Here is a 12721-nt window from a genome sequence, read left to right as displayed (position 1 = left end):
TTCTTCCCCTCTCCACACCCAGCCATCCAAAGGTGAAAGGAAGGGGTGTGTTGGCAGCAGAGGAACCCAGTCCTTGCCAAAGCAAGGAGTGTACTTTGAGGCAATGGCATGCCCAGCACACATGCTGTTACCTTCTCTGCTGTTAGGCTCACTAATCCTCTCCAAATAACCCACCACCTAATCCTTCTGAGCAGATCAGACACAGGCTATTGAGATGGATTCATATGCTCCTTTGTCAGTTCTGCTTACACTCCTCAATTGCTTCAGTGTCTGGCACCGAGCCAAATGTCCAGTTAAAACTCTGGAATCTCAAGTTTTCACAATCTTTTAAGATTTTGGAGCAGCTACTCTAATACTCTCACTGCCATCCATAGTGGAGAAGGATGTCAAAAGCAGACAGCTTCACACCTCCTTACAGCCTCCTGCCATCACCTTCTCCAGTAACTGCTCAGCCCTCAACCACAGCAGAGAGCCTCCTGCAAATCAGGGAAGTAAAAAAATCACCTCACTCACATTAAGTTGCATTAACATTAAATTGAGAGGTGAGAATTATTTGTGCACTGGGTCTGTCTGTCCTCCCTTCAGGAGCTGGTTACACCCCACAAGCTGCCTTAAATGAGCAAGTGGGTAAGAGAACCAGCTGATTTTACAGCATCAAACAGTGAGTCCCCAGGGCCACAGACTCCTCCTGGCTCTGCTACAAGGATGCCACAGTAGCTAGTGGTCACCCCAACTTCAGTGACATTAGTACAGACCAAGATCTGTCTTAAATATTCCAGAGGAAAATAGTAAGAAAGAAAATACATTAAACAAAACCAGTCTCCACCACATTCAAAATCAGAGAGGAACTCCAAAACATCACTCAGGAATATGGATGGGCAGATGAAAACATGCAAGTGCTTCAGCATGATCCAAGGACAATTTTGTTTACCTGATTGTGCCTCTTGTTTCTTTGGTGTCAAGTGTTCCTTTAAGAGATTATAGACCTTTTCTAATCTGAAAGACAAAGACACAATATTCCAGGACAGCTTCAGTTGTTATGTCTGCATGCAGCCATGCCAGCTTTAGCCATTAGCTAGAACATTCCATCTCTCCAGGGAGCCAAGAACCAGGAATGACTTGAGTGAGGCAACAACACCTGCCACCACACCACTGCCTGGGCACTGTGAGGGAGAAACTTGGAGGCAATACAGATCAGTGTCTACAGAACCCTTGTACTAAACAGTTCTTTGCTTTTAGCTTATTCCCCAAAACACAGTGAAATATTTACTTGGCCTGAATGCCCATCCACAGCATCTGCTGCCTCTGAACTATATCTGGATGCTTCTTAACAAAATCTTCATCGTAAGGGAGCATGAACTCCCAGCCTTTGTTTATTCTTGCCACAGACATGTGCTCTAGGAAGTCTTTCACATCTTCTGGGCAAAGCTAAAAGAAAAAGAAAAAGCATAAATAGCATGGAAGTCAGTTTACCCAGGACAGATGCAGCAGTGAGCACTGTGCACGGGACAGGAGAGCTGGGCTGATTTGGTGTGCATGGAGCAGCTCCACGGGCACACCCCCAGCTAAGTCAGAGATACTCATCCTGCTCTGCAGCACAACACTTTCACACACTGTTAAAAGCCCAGGACTTCAGAGAGCCGTGGTGATTAATCACCCCAGAGTCAAATAGCTCATGGCATGTTTTGCAAAGAAAAGGGAGTTTCCAAACTGAGATGAAAAGGCTCTATGGGGAAGAGAAACATATTCTACAATGTTAATCTTATTTTAGAGCTGCAGGCCAGACATGCTGCACCTACACATGCCCAGCTTTTATGCAGCACTGGTTCTTACATTCCAAAAATAGATGGATGGTCTGTGCATAAACTGACTCCTGTTTCATCATTTTAGTGCATTTAAAGAATTTGGGGTTTGTCCTTTTGACTTAATATTTCTCATTCATTTGCCACTTCTAACAGAATGTTCAGGTGCCTGAGTTTTTACTCAATATTGTAACTGGCAAATGCCAACAGAAGAGTTGCTCTTAAGAAACCCAAAGCAGAGCAGCTTCTGTGGGCTGGGTAAGCACCTCCAGTCAGCTCAATTCAAACTGTGCCCAGCTTTCCACTGAAACACAGGAGAGGAGAGGATGCATTCCAGTGGCTCAGCTACAAGGCCAGTCTGGAGTTGTGGAAACTCGTGGGAGCTGCTCAGAATGTTTTTCTCTAGAAAGAATATTATCTATACCTGTTCCAGATAGAGAGCAAAGCAGGCACTGTGAGAGGAAAGGCTCACAGCAGCATCCACTATCTACACCCACACAATGCCCAGCAACATTTGGCCAACTTATCACCACCTCTGGATTTGGGAAGAAAAGGAATCCACTCACTTTTGTAACTGCTGCTACCTCCTTTCTCACCACCCAGCGGTCCTGTGTGAACTTCCACATCTAGGAAGGGAACAAAAGAGGAAAAGCTAACAACTGCAGGTAGCAGTAGCTTTACTGAATTTGTAGCAATGACCCTGTCCAACCATGTTACCACAAAAACAGAACCCCCATTCCTTTCAAGAATGTAGAAGTAAGTGATTCTCAGCCAGATAGAGGAAAAACATCTTCTTGCTCCTTCTGTCCTCAAAGGGCCATGAACACAGGCCCAAAAGCTTTGAGAGTCCATGGTGTGCCTTGTCAAATCTATGACTACAAAAGCTACGAGGAATCTCTTGAACTCAAACTCCATTTGGTTTCAAAACAAAAAACCAACAAACAAAAAACAAACAAAAAAGCAACCAACCAACCAAAAACAAACAAACAAACACCCCCACAAAAACCAAACAAAAGACCCCACAAAACAAAAACAAACAAAAAACCCCCAAAAAACCAACAAAACCACTGCAGTGACGCTGAGACCCCAGAAGTCACTTCTCTCATACCTCATCATCAGCCTAGAGACACTCTCCATGCACTCTTACATAGGGGCCTGGGCAGGCTGATGGCTGCTGCCCTTCAGCAGCACAGAGCCCCTACCAAGTGCCTGCTCTCTTCTTCCACCCCCATCACAGTCACAGTCATGCCAAGATGTCCTGTCACTCACACAGGTAGGGCACAGCCAGGTGCTCTGCACAGCAGCTCATGAGCTCCAAATCCTGAGGCAGCTGCTGAGGGCAGCTGACAGGACTTGGGCAGAACACTGAACATGACCTTTCATTTCTTCCTGTCTCAATTTCAATAAGCTACAGGCTCTCTTGGTCTGTGTGTATTAATAATGTTGTTAAGAATCAAAAATCTCATTACTGACAATTTCTTCCTGGCCTACAGTATTATCCATGCCTCCTTCTCTCCCATTCAGCTTCTCTCTGCCCACAAACACACAAACCCAATACTCTCACTTTAGGGCACAGGGCATTTCTGTTTTAAACCACAAGAAGTCCATAAATGTTTTTTAAACTTATTAATTATTTTGCACAAATATATCTAGGGAAATAAAGTTCACTTTTTAAGCTAGAACACATTTTCTCCACAGATGCCATACAGCATTAAATACAATTTCTGAGTCTTAAAACCACACATTTCTTTGTCTGAAAGCCAGAAATATTGATCCTTTCTATTTTCTAACATTTAAACTTTTTCCTTCTTGTAGTATTCATCAGCAAATTATTTGCCTTTAAGATCAACACAGATCCATTCCTCATGAAAGGTATATTTATCATAATCCAAATGAAAATAATGTATCTTTTCACCCTAAATATTAAAACAGTATCCCTTACTTAACTGAGCACAATAATTCTGGTCCCTGAACTTTACACAAGACGTGTCACCTAATCTGCTGTGTCCTAAACACTTATGTCACTGGGTCACACCTGAATCCAGGCCTCCATATGGCAGCGTCCTGGGCAGACATCAAGAGACAAGGAAAAGTCAGTTTCAATCACCATCAGTTTGATCTTACAGTAGTACTGTAATACCCTTAAAGTCTCTTGCAGAGCATTCTCCTGTTCAGAGCTAACCTCAGGAACAAACTCTGCAAAAACACTCAGGTCTAACTGGAACAAATGAGAGCTGTGCACTCTGGTGGGGCAGAAGCCATAAACTGATTATGAACTTAGGAACCACTTAGGACCTTAATTCCTTCCATGGTTAGTGAAAATAAACACAATGCAGAGGTTGTTCCTTTTTGCTGTGGTTATGTGTGTGTTTACAAGACCCATATTCATTTCAACTTCCAAGTGCAGCTACTGCTCACAAAAGGTGCCTGGGAACAAAGTCCTTTCACTGATTAGCAGCCCTAGGGAATAAAGTCCTTTTTAAAGATCAACAGTGCATGCTCAGGGAGCACAAGGCTTACCCACACTGCCCTCCTGAGCCCTCAGTCCTGAGCCCTTGGAAATAGAGCTGGAGAAACAAGCACTTCATTATCCAGTCCTGGCTGCTCTGCAAGCCCCACACTGTGGGGGCAATGTGATAGTGCTCTGCAGCATGTGCTAGGAAGGGATGAGTGCTGCTAATGACAGATGATCTGAACCTGCCAGGCAGACACAAAGTGAGCCTACACCAACATTCCCACAGCACTTGTAACAACACCTTCAGGATTAAAGCACAAACAACTTCCTTGGAGGAAACACCTCGCTGCAGTAGAGCAGAAGAGTTTTGCAATGCTGTGGCCTCCCAGGCAAGCTTCACCTGTGTTTTCATTAAAAGCAACAAACACTTTTATACTTACAACAAAATCTCTCCCTCTACAGAGCACTTCTGCAGGAACTCCACTGTGGGGACTAGAAGTATCTTTCGGGTAGAGAACATCACTGTTAATTAAAAAGGAAGAGAAATTAGTTACTAGGTACTCCAGAAAAATGGCATTAGTGAAGACTAACATAACAAACATGCCCTCCCTGTTCTGCAGTTAAATTATACCTCTATGCAAAGAGTGGTTTTCATTAAAGGCATTAACATTGGTGTAATTACTCCACTGCAATTACACTAGTGCAGAAAGGCTTAGGCCAGCAAAGCACAGCCTTGTGGCAAGCAGGTGTGTGCAACACAGCTACAAGCTCTGCTTTGTTCTTGCAAAGCCTACCCTCCCTTGGATCCATGTAAACAAGACCAGAATGAGCCTAAGAAGTGCTTAGGCTAACCTGGTATGCAGCCTTGAAGGCAGCATTTAGCCAAAATGCTGATGTACGAGCTAGACAGTTTTTTATTTCCTTCCCAGCAATCAAGGGTTTAACTGAACAGTATTACAAAATGCCATACTTGAATCAACAGCCCCGAGACCAACATTACTCTGTGTCTGTGTCCTTGTCTGCTTGCAGGGCCAGCTGATGACATGTGTTACCAGGCTCTCCAAAGCCCCACAGCAACTATTTCTGTGTTTCTATGATCTTAATCCTACCCAGGCCAAAGAAATGGGTCCCCACTCTGTCCAAGGCTCTGATGTGTGCTGCTCAAACACCCCATCCACAAGAGATCCTCACATCCTCCTCGGACTAGCAGCAAAGAATCAGCTATAACCTAAGAACAATCTCAATGCTAATATACTGTCTTTTAAGCTGCTCCCAGCTTCCTCCTGTAACAGCTGGAGGGACAGCAGGGTTGCTGTAAAAGCTGGTCACATTGCTACTACAGGCGTGCACCACAAGAGCTGAAACATCCTGCTGGCATACTTGGACTGGCAGCTGATGCCATTCATCTTAACACAGCTATTCCAGAGACTGTAAATCTCTGCATGCAGGGCTCCACCCAGGTAAAAAAAAAGATCATACTGCATTTTAGATTTCAATTCCCAATAGGATGCTCTATCCTAATAAACAGGAAGATGATACAGACTCCTATTCATGTGGTACACTCAGTACCTCCATGCTTGATTTATTGAGGGTAGTTTTCAGCTGACAAGAGCAGCATCCACGGATGAACAGCAACAGGACTGCACAGAGATCCTTACAGGATGGAATTTTGCTAAGAGATACTACAGCTGACAATGGTTTAATCTTCTGTGTCTCTATTTGATGCAAATCTCTGGAAGAACTCAGAACAGCTCTCTCACAAAAGAACATGAGTGCAGACATCAAAAACCTGTCACAACTCAGATGCAAACACAGATTACATCACTGCTCAGCCACAGTCCCACCTGGGACCGGTACTAAGGCATTATCCTTTCACAGCAACCCTTTGGATACGGAATAGCTGACTGCACTGAGACGCAGACAACACGAAAGCAAAGGTTTCACCCGCGACTTGGGAGCGCGGGCGTTTTGGGCCACGAGGGCGGGGACACAAAGCCCGGGGGCCCGGAGGGATGCCGGGGCGGGCCCGGAGGGATGCCGGAGGGATGCCGGGGCGGTGCCGGAGGGATGCCGGGGCGGTGCCGGAGGGATGCCGGGGCGGTGCCGGGGACAAAGGCGGGCCGGGCCGTACCTTTTCACCACCCAGTTTCCCTGGACCAGCAGCGCCACCTGCTGCACGCAGCGCAGCACGGCCGTGGGGTCGGTGCCCGAGCCCAGCAGACCCAGCAGGTTGGCGAACGGCATCACCTTCACTGCAAGGCAAACACAGAGTCACAAGCAGCGCTCACACACCCAGGAACGGGGATTCGGCATGTGCACGGGCAAAGATTTATCTTGGGGAAAGAAATAAAGCCTCAGTTTAACTCCCCTGCGCTGTAGGCATCATCTGTTCTGAAAGTAGCTGCTAGTGTTACAGCAGCTGGCGGAACTGGTCACAGATTAACATATTAATAAAACAAGAATTAAAAAAAACCCCAACCTATATCTTTGGCAATATCTGTAAGCAGACATACCTGACAAGGCAGGCCACTCCTGAGGGAAAATCCTCAGGATTTGCTCTCATCAGAGAGCAATCCTGAAGAGACAAAATCAAATTCCTAGGTGACACTCATGCAGTGTGTATCATTAAAAACTTCCAAAAAAATGCCAAAGTGCAGGCTGTACGTGGTCAGACCCCCACATTCCAGGAGATACTTGCTGAATGTGTATCCAGAAAGCTATCATCAAATGAAAAGTTTCTAAGAGTAAATTGATGGCAAGTGTACCAACAGTCAGATCAGCTGCCTCTGCTCTTTTCAGGGAAAGGCTTGGGATTTAGATTCTTCAGAGAATCAAAGAGCCAGACAGTCTGTCTGATGGGGTCACAGAACTGGTAATACTGGGGAAAGCACCTTATCTGAGGCAACTAGAAGTCATAAAGGGAAGTGCAAATGTATTACAAGAGCTACAAACCGTTCTTCATCAGGATCTTGATCTGATCAGCAAGGGGTAAAGTCCTCAGCTGGGCCATAGAAAGCACGTTGCTTGGAGCCATTGGTTTCTCACTGCAGATAAACAGATTTGCAGCCCATGAAAAGGAGAATCCAGCCAATGTGGACTTTGAACATTATGTACAAACACTTACTTCTCTTCCTCTACGCTTGGAGGCATCAGCATCATTAAATATTCACTAGAAGAAAAGGAAACACATTCTTCAAAATGCTTGAGACTTGCCACGTTTAGGTACAGTAACTTCTCACTTAGAGTAAACCTGCTTGTGTGAATCTACAAAACAAACATCAGCCTGAAAAGAGCTCTCCCTTCCACTCCCACCTCCTCAGAACTATAAAAGCTACTGACATTCATCTGCCCAAAGTGAGAGTATGAAGTAAATGTGAGTCAGAATCCCAGCTCTTTTGTACAGCAGAGGTGTCCAGAGGATCTGCACAAGCATATATATTAGACACAGGTGATCTGACAGCCATCAGCAGGGTCATGTGAAACCCCAAAGAGAGAGAGAATCAGGTCAGCAAAAAGCAAAATTTCTGTCCCACCCATGCAATTACCAGTGTCTGTGAGAAAGAATCAGATCCAAAAGACTCTTCAGAACAGCTAGCACTGATTTACAAGAAAAACGTGCCAACACCATTACCAGAGCCAGACTCTGCCTCTTCACTGTTACTTGGGCCATGGCTGTCCCAGGTGACAGGGAAGCACTGACTGCATTATGGAAGGCTCCTGTAGAGCTGCAGTCACCAAGAAACAGACACAAACACCTTTCAAGTAGTTTCTGTTGTCCCCACAAATCACAAAGGGAAGTTTTATAAGATTTGCTAACAGTGGAAGTTATTGGCTTCAGAGTATTAATTTATATTATCCAGAAGAAGTTTTTGGTTTAATTTTCCTTTGCAGTATTCACAGTCTAAATAATGTAGGGCTGTGATAACGTACAAGAAGCTACAACCCTGAGTAAAAACAAGAGGTTTTAATGTCAAGGGTACAGGGAAACAAAGAAAGCAATCTCAGTAAGAAGAAAGCTAGTTTGTTTCTGTGTTTTTTAAAACAATTCAACTTTTATCATGAATAGGATTTTCAAAGAGCAGATTTTTAAAGAATATACCTGCTTATTACTCTGAAAACAATCCCAACCAATTAATGCCATTTCTGTAGGAAACCACCAAACCATTACCTGGGAGATTTAATTAATTCTGTGTTTTCAGCAAGGCCATGACCTTGACTAAATAAATACTGGCGCTCGTGCTCAGAACGGCTATCCTGGAAACAGGGAAAAAACAAGAGTCACTATCAAATACTGAAAATATACAAAATGCCAGAGAACTGGATTTCTCATTCCAAACTATGACCACCCTGTCATCATTCCACCACTCAAGTGTTCCACCTCGCTAGCTGATGTTCTGCTTTCACTTCCTTGTATGATGCTCATGTGATGTGGGAACATTTCCCTCGCTATGCCTTTGAAACCTCCTGACAGATATGCACAAGTCAGCCAAACAGGATTTCTCACACCTGACTAAACGGGTTTCCCAAGTCTTTCACAAATTCCAGTTTATAATCCAAGACCCAAGTGATTCTTACACTCAGACCCCCCCTTATATTTGTCTAGCCCTCAGTTTTGAAATGTGGAGACTCCAAAGCATCATTCAGCAGGAGATACAGAGCACTTCAGGGTCTGTTGCAGCCTACAGAGCTCCTCTTCATTCTTTCAATTATTGCCTTATTCCCACGGGCCCAGATTAAAAACGGTTCTGGATTTGGCTGAGCCTTCAGGCCCAGTCAGCCTCCTCAGGAGCCAGCACACACCTACCTTCAAGCCATAATAATGCAGGTGAACCCAGTGCTCTTCTGCCTGTCTCTTCTGCAGGAACTCATAGGACTGAACACGTCGCTGCCGAGCTTGTTCGGTCTCAGGGCGGGAGAATCGGACCTAGAAGATTTGGGAATCATTCAAAACAGCCCTAAAACCCTTGGAAAAAACCCATCTGCAATACAGCATCTGATTTGGTGTATCAGTATCAAGCTAGGGGCCCTAGCTTGCTCTCAGTGCCATCTTTATGTTTGTGCAACAAGGGTGAGTCCACCTGGCTGCCCCCACCCAAGCCCAGGTCAGCAGGACCAGCTGAGGTTTGCTGTCCTTTCATTTCATTCTGAACTGTCAAGCTTTCTTGTGAAGGGTTGCCTGAACCAGCATAAAAAGGAAAATGTGGACATACAGTAATTTGCTTAACATCATCTTCAGCTTCATCCTGGGATGAATCACCACCTGCCAGAAAACACAAAAGTAAAAACACCGCTGCAGTGAAAGAGCCAAAGCTGCTCTGGGGACCCCTGCAGGAAGAAAGCACACTGAGAACTCCATATGCCAAACTGTGCCATGTATGACAGCACCACATTGCTCCTGTGATAGAATATCCTGTTGCCATGGCCTTCCCAGTGGCAGTGGGGACACAGTCCCCACCACCACCCTTTGTCACTACCCAGCACCTCCCATCCCTCTGCCAATCCCCCGTACTGTGCTCATAAAAGCATTTATGTAAAAAAAAACCAAAATCAGTGAAACAGTGTAAGAAATGGCCTACTAATGACTGTGTTGTTAGAATAAACACCTTCAGAACAGAATGATTCTTACCAGCCACATTATAGAGAGAACTTGTATCCCACCTCCCCTAAGAAAACACACTTGTGGAGAATTTACCTTCATTAGCAGCTTCTCTTTCTCGGTGTTTTGCATCAGCCTTGTCCAAGTAGGTGAAGCTTGGTCTCAGCTGAAGAATTCCATGTAGTGGAGTCAAGTGAAGTTCACCTGAAAAAGAGAATTAATGTTGGTTAAAATTGATTTTTTCCACTGCACAAGGACACAACTTTTCATTATCTCCTTGTCTCTGTAAAGCCACAGCTTCAATTGAGCATAAATATTTAATACAGCAAAACATAAAAAAGGATTGAAGTGAAAAATTCATCCAGAGCTCAGGATTTCAAGGGAATATGAAAGACCAAGACCTGTTTCTGTTATTTTGCCTTTTATGTTGAAACCAGATCTTGCAGAGAGTGACATTCTGGCACAGGCCTGACCCATAGTCCAGAAGACCCCTAGTAAAACAGTCATCACTGAAAACAATCTAAATTCTCTCATCTCAAATGACCACCAGATCAAAACTCTGATGGCCTGGGCAGTCAAGAGAGGGACAAAAAGTGCAGAACAGGAAAATGAGACAGACAAAATTAGATTAAGAAAGCAATATAAATAATAATGATAATTTCATGCTGCAAGTGTGTATTATTTCAGGCCACCATGAACTTTTAAGATTCTGAAGGCATCTACAAACCCAGGGTGTTCTTACATGATATTTACAATTTTGCTAGACCTACTCAAGGACTCTTGGGACATTGATAAGGGATAATTTTCCTTTCTTTAAAGATCCATCAGTTAATTAAAACTGAGACCCAAAAAAAAAGATCAAATAGGTCTTATCTTAACACTGAAATGATTATGCTTCCCTGATGGGAGGGTTAAGCAAAACAAACTTACCTTTTTTATAAACAGCAGCTGCATAGCGGGAAACATTACTGGCAGCCTGGGAAGAGCAGAAAGTTTGCTTGTCCATCAGCTTCCTGCAGACAGAGGAGGGCAGTGAGATGGCATTCCACAGGCAATGTGGCATGCAGGTACCAAAAGTCTAAAAGCACCAATTCACAAAATGGACTCTCAACAACCACAGCAGACAAATATCCATCATTTCTGCCTGCACATCTGAATTCATGATGCACCCCAAAAAATGTAGGTTACTCTCAAGAATCCTTGCTACAGGAGAGTGTCCAAAGCAGCCCCTGTAACTGTACAGCCACTGGTGGACACACAGATTTCTGTGCTCACCCCAAAAAGGAAAGGAAGGCAAAGAGGACACCTACGAGGAATAGGTGCTTGTTTCATCTGTACAGGTGCCATCCACGTTGAGAGCGATCTGCTCTCCCTTGCTGCGACAATAGTTCGGATTCAAAGTATCGATGGCCATTTCCAGTTCAACCTAAAGAATCCCAGGGAAAGACAGCTAATTACCATGGCACAACCCCAGACATATCAATGACAACCCAACCCCACACTTTCTAACATTTTCAGAGGTTTACAGCAAATTTAAGTACGTAAGTAGCCTCATTTAAATCCATAGGCAAATCTCACACAGAGCTGAACAGCAGGTAAATGGGGTTGGTACAGTGAGGTCATTTGAACAACAAGCTGGAGATACATCAACTCCCATGCACACAAATGGAATCAGAAAAAGCAGAGTTCTTTAGGCAGCCCTGAAATACACATTCACTTTGCTGGATTCCTTCCACAACACTATCAGTCTAATTTACTTATCAGTACAAATCAGGTGCACAAGCAACCTCCTTCAAGCCTCCCCATCACAGAGGAACCATTCAGAATCCCTCATAAGATGGATCTCCTTCTAGTTTGGTACCAAGAATACAAAGTAACTCTGTCCTCTTCAGAGGCAAAGGCCTCCATTCTGCTAATTCGAGACTGCAGCACTCAGCACTGACTTCAGTTACTCCTGACTTTCACTTGTCAGAGCACTGTAACAAGCTCCAAATTTTTAGTTATAAGAAGAACTATTCCCCCCCACTTCAACTTTAAATTTCAGACCAATGTCCAAAAATAAGCATCCTCCTGTATAATAATTCCATTTATATACTATGACAATACAGAGCAGATTCTCCTTCAGGGTGTGTCAAAGCCCTTATAAATTTGTGTATCACAGCTACCATCTTATTTTTTCTTTCCATTTATGTTATTCATAAACTGAACTAGTTTCAAGTCCCTGGATGAGAGAGCATATTTACAAAGGTTTGTACAGGGCTTAGAGTGCAAATGTTTGCTGAATTTAGTAAAAGACTTCATGAACACAACATGCATTCTAACTCCAAAGTTCACCAAAGCACTTCCCTTAACCATTTCCCAGAACCAAGCAGTAACACAGACATCTATGCTGCAGTTTTAAAAAAAGATATTGTAAAATAATAGCCAGATTTCTAGGATACATTTGCAAGTGCAATGATTGTGGCATTGGCTATACTTTACCTGTACTGCCCCAGTGATTTCAAAAGGACTCCTGATGATTCACTGCCAGGCAAGAGAGAAATCAAGACTTGCACTGACACTGAAACAGAGGATGGCTCCAAGGTTCAATCCTTCTTCAACCCTTCTCTGAATACTGTACAGACCTTTTCATTCAAGCTCTTTTCACACAAGCATCCACAGACTGAATTACCATTAGTAACTACATTTCCCTGAGTGATTCTGTTTTCTGTTTAAACAGTGGCTTTCCCACCATGATTTACGAACTTTTATTCTAAACTCTGCCTTACAAACACAGTAAAAGACTCTTCATACCTTCAAGCACAGAGATCCGGTAATGCAAGCAGCTGCATGGTTAGAACAGCTCAACAGCACAATGTGCTTTTCTTA

General features: G+C 43.9%; 1 protein-coding gene across 3 annotated transcripts in view; it reads right to left on the bottom strand.

Annotated features, from left to right (window-relative positions):
• The window catches only part of POLR3E (RNA polymerase III subunit E), a 28381-nt gene that overhangs the window by 9527 nt on the left and 6133 nt on the right, over positions 1–12721 (bottom strand). For all 3 annotated transcript variants that reach the window (XM_059861958.1, XM_059861960.1, XM_059861959.1), the window contains exons 5-17: positions 11164–11279; positions 10784–10866; positions 9950–10057; positions 9468–9517; positions 9062–9181; positions 8426–8511; positions 7382–7426; positions 7210–7301; positions 6389–6509; positions 4698–4779; positions 2369–2428; positions 1271–1428; positions 932–996 (exon numbers count right to left, since the gene is read on the bottom strand). In XM_059861958.1, coding sequence (XP_059717941.1) covers positions 932–996; positions 1271–1428; positions 2369–2428; positions 4698–4779; positions 6389–6509; positions 7210–7301; positions 7382–7426; positions 8426–8511; positions 9062–9181; positions 9468–9517; positions 9950–10057; positions 10784–10866; positions 11164–11279 — 1186 coding nt within the window. The remainder of the gene's footprint in view (positions 1–931; positions 997–1270; positions 1429–2368; positions 2429–4697; positions 4780–6388; positions 6510–7209; positions 7302–7381; positions 7427–8425; positions 8512–9061; positions 9182–9467; positions 9518–9949; positions 10058–10783; positions 10867–11163; positions 11280–12721) is intronic.

Source organism: Haemorhous mexicanus, chromosome 17 (genome assembly GCF_027477595.1).
Source record: "Haemorhous mexicanus isolate bHaeMex1 chromosome 17, bHaeMex1.pri, whole genome shotgun sequence".
Classification (NCBI taxonomy): Eukaryota; Metazoa; Chordata; class Aves; order Passeriformes; family Fringillidae; genus Haemorhous; species Haemorhous mexicanus.
This window is presented reverse-complemented; position numbering and strand designations above follow the sequence as displayed.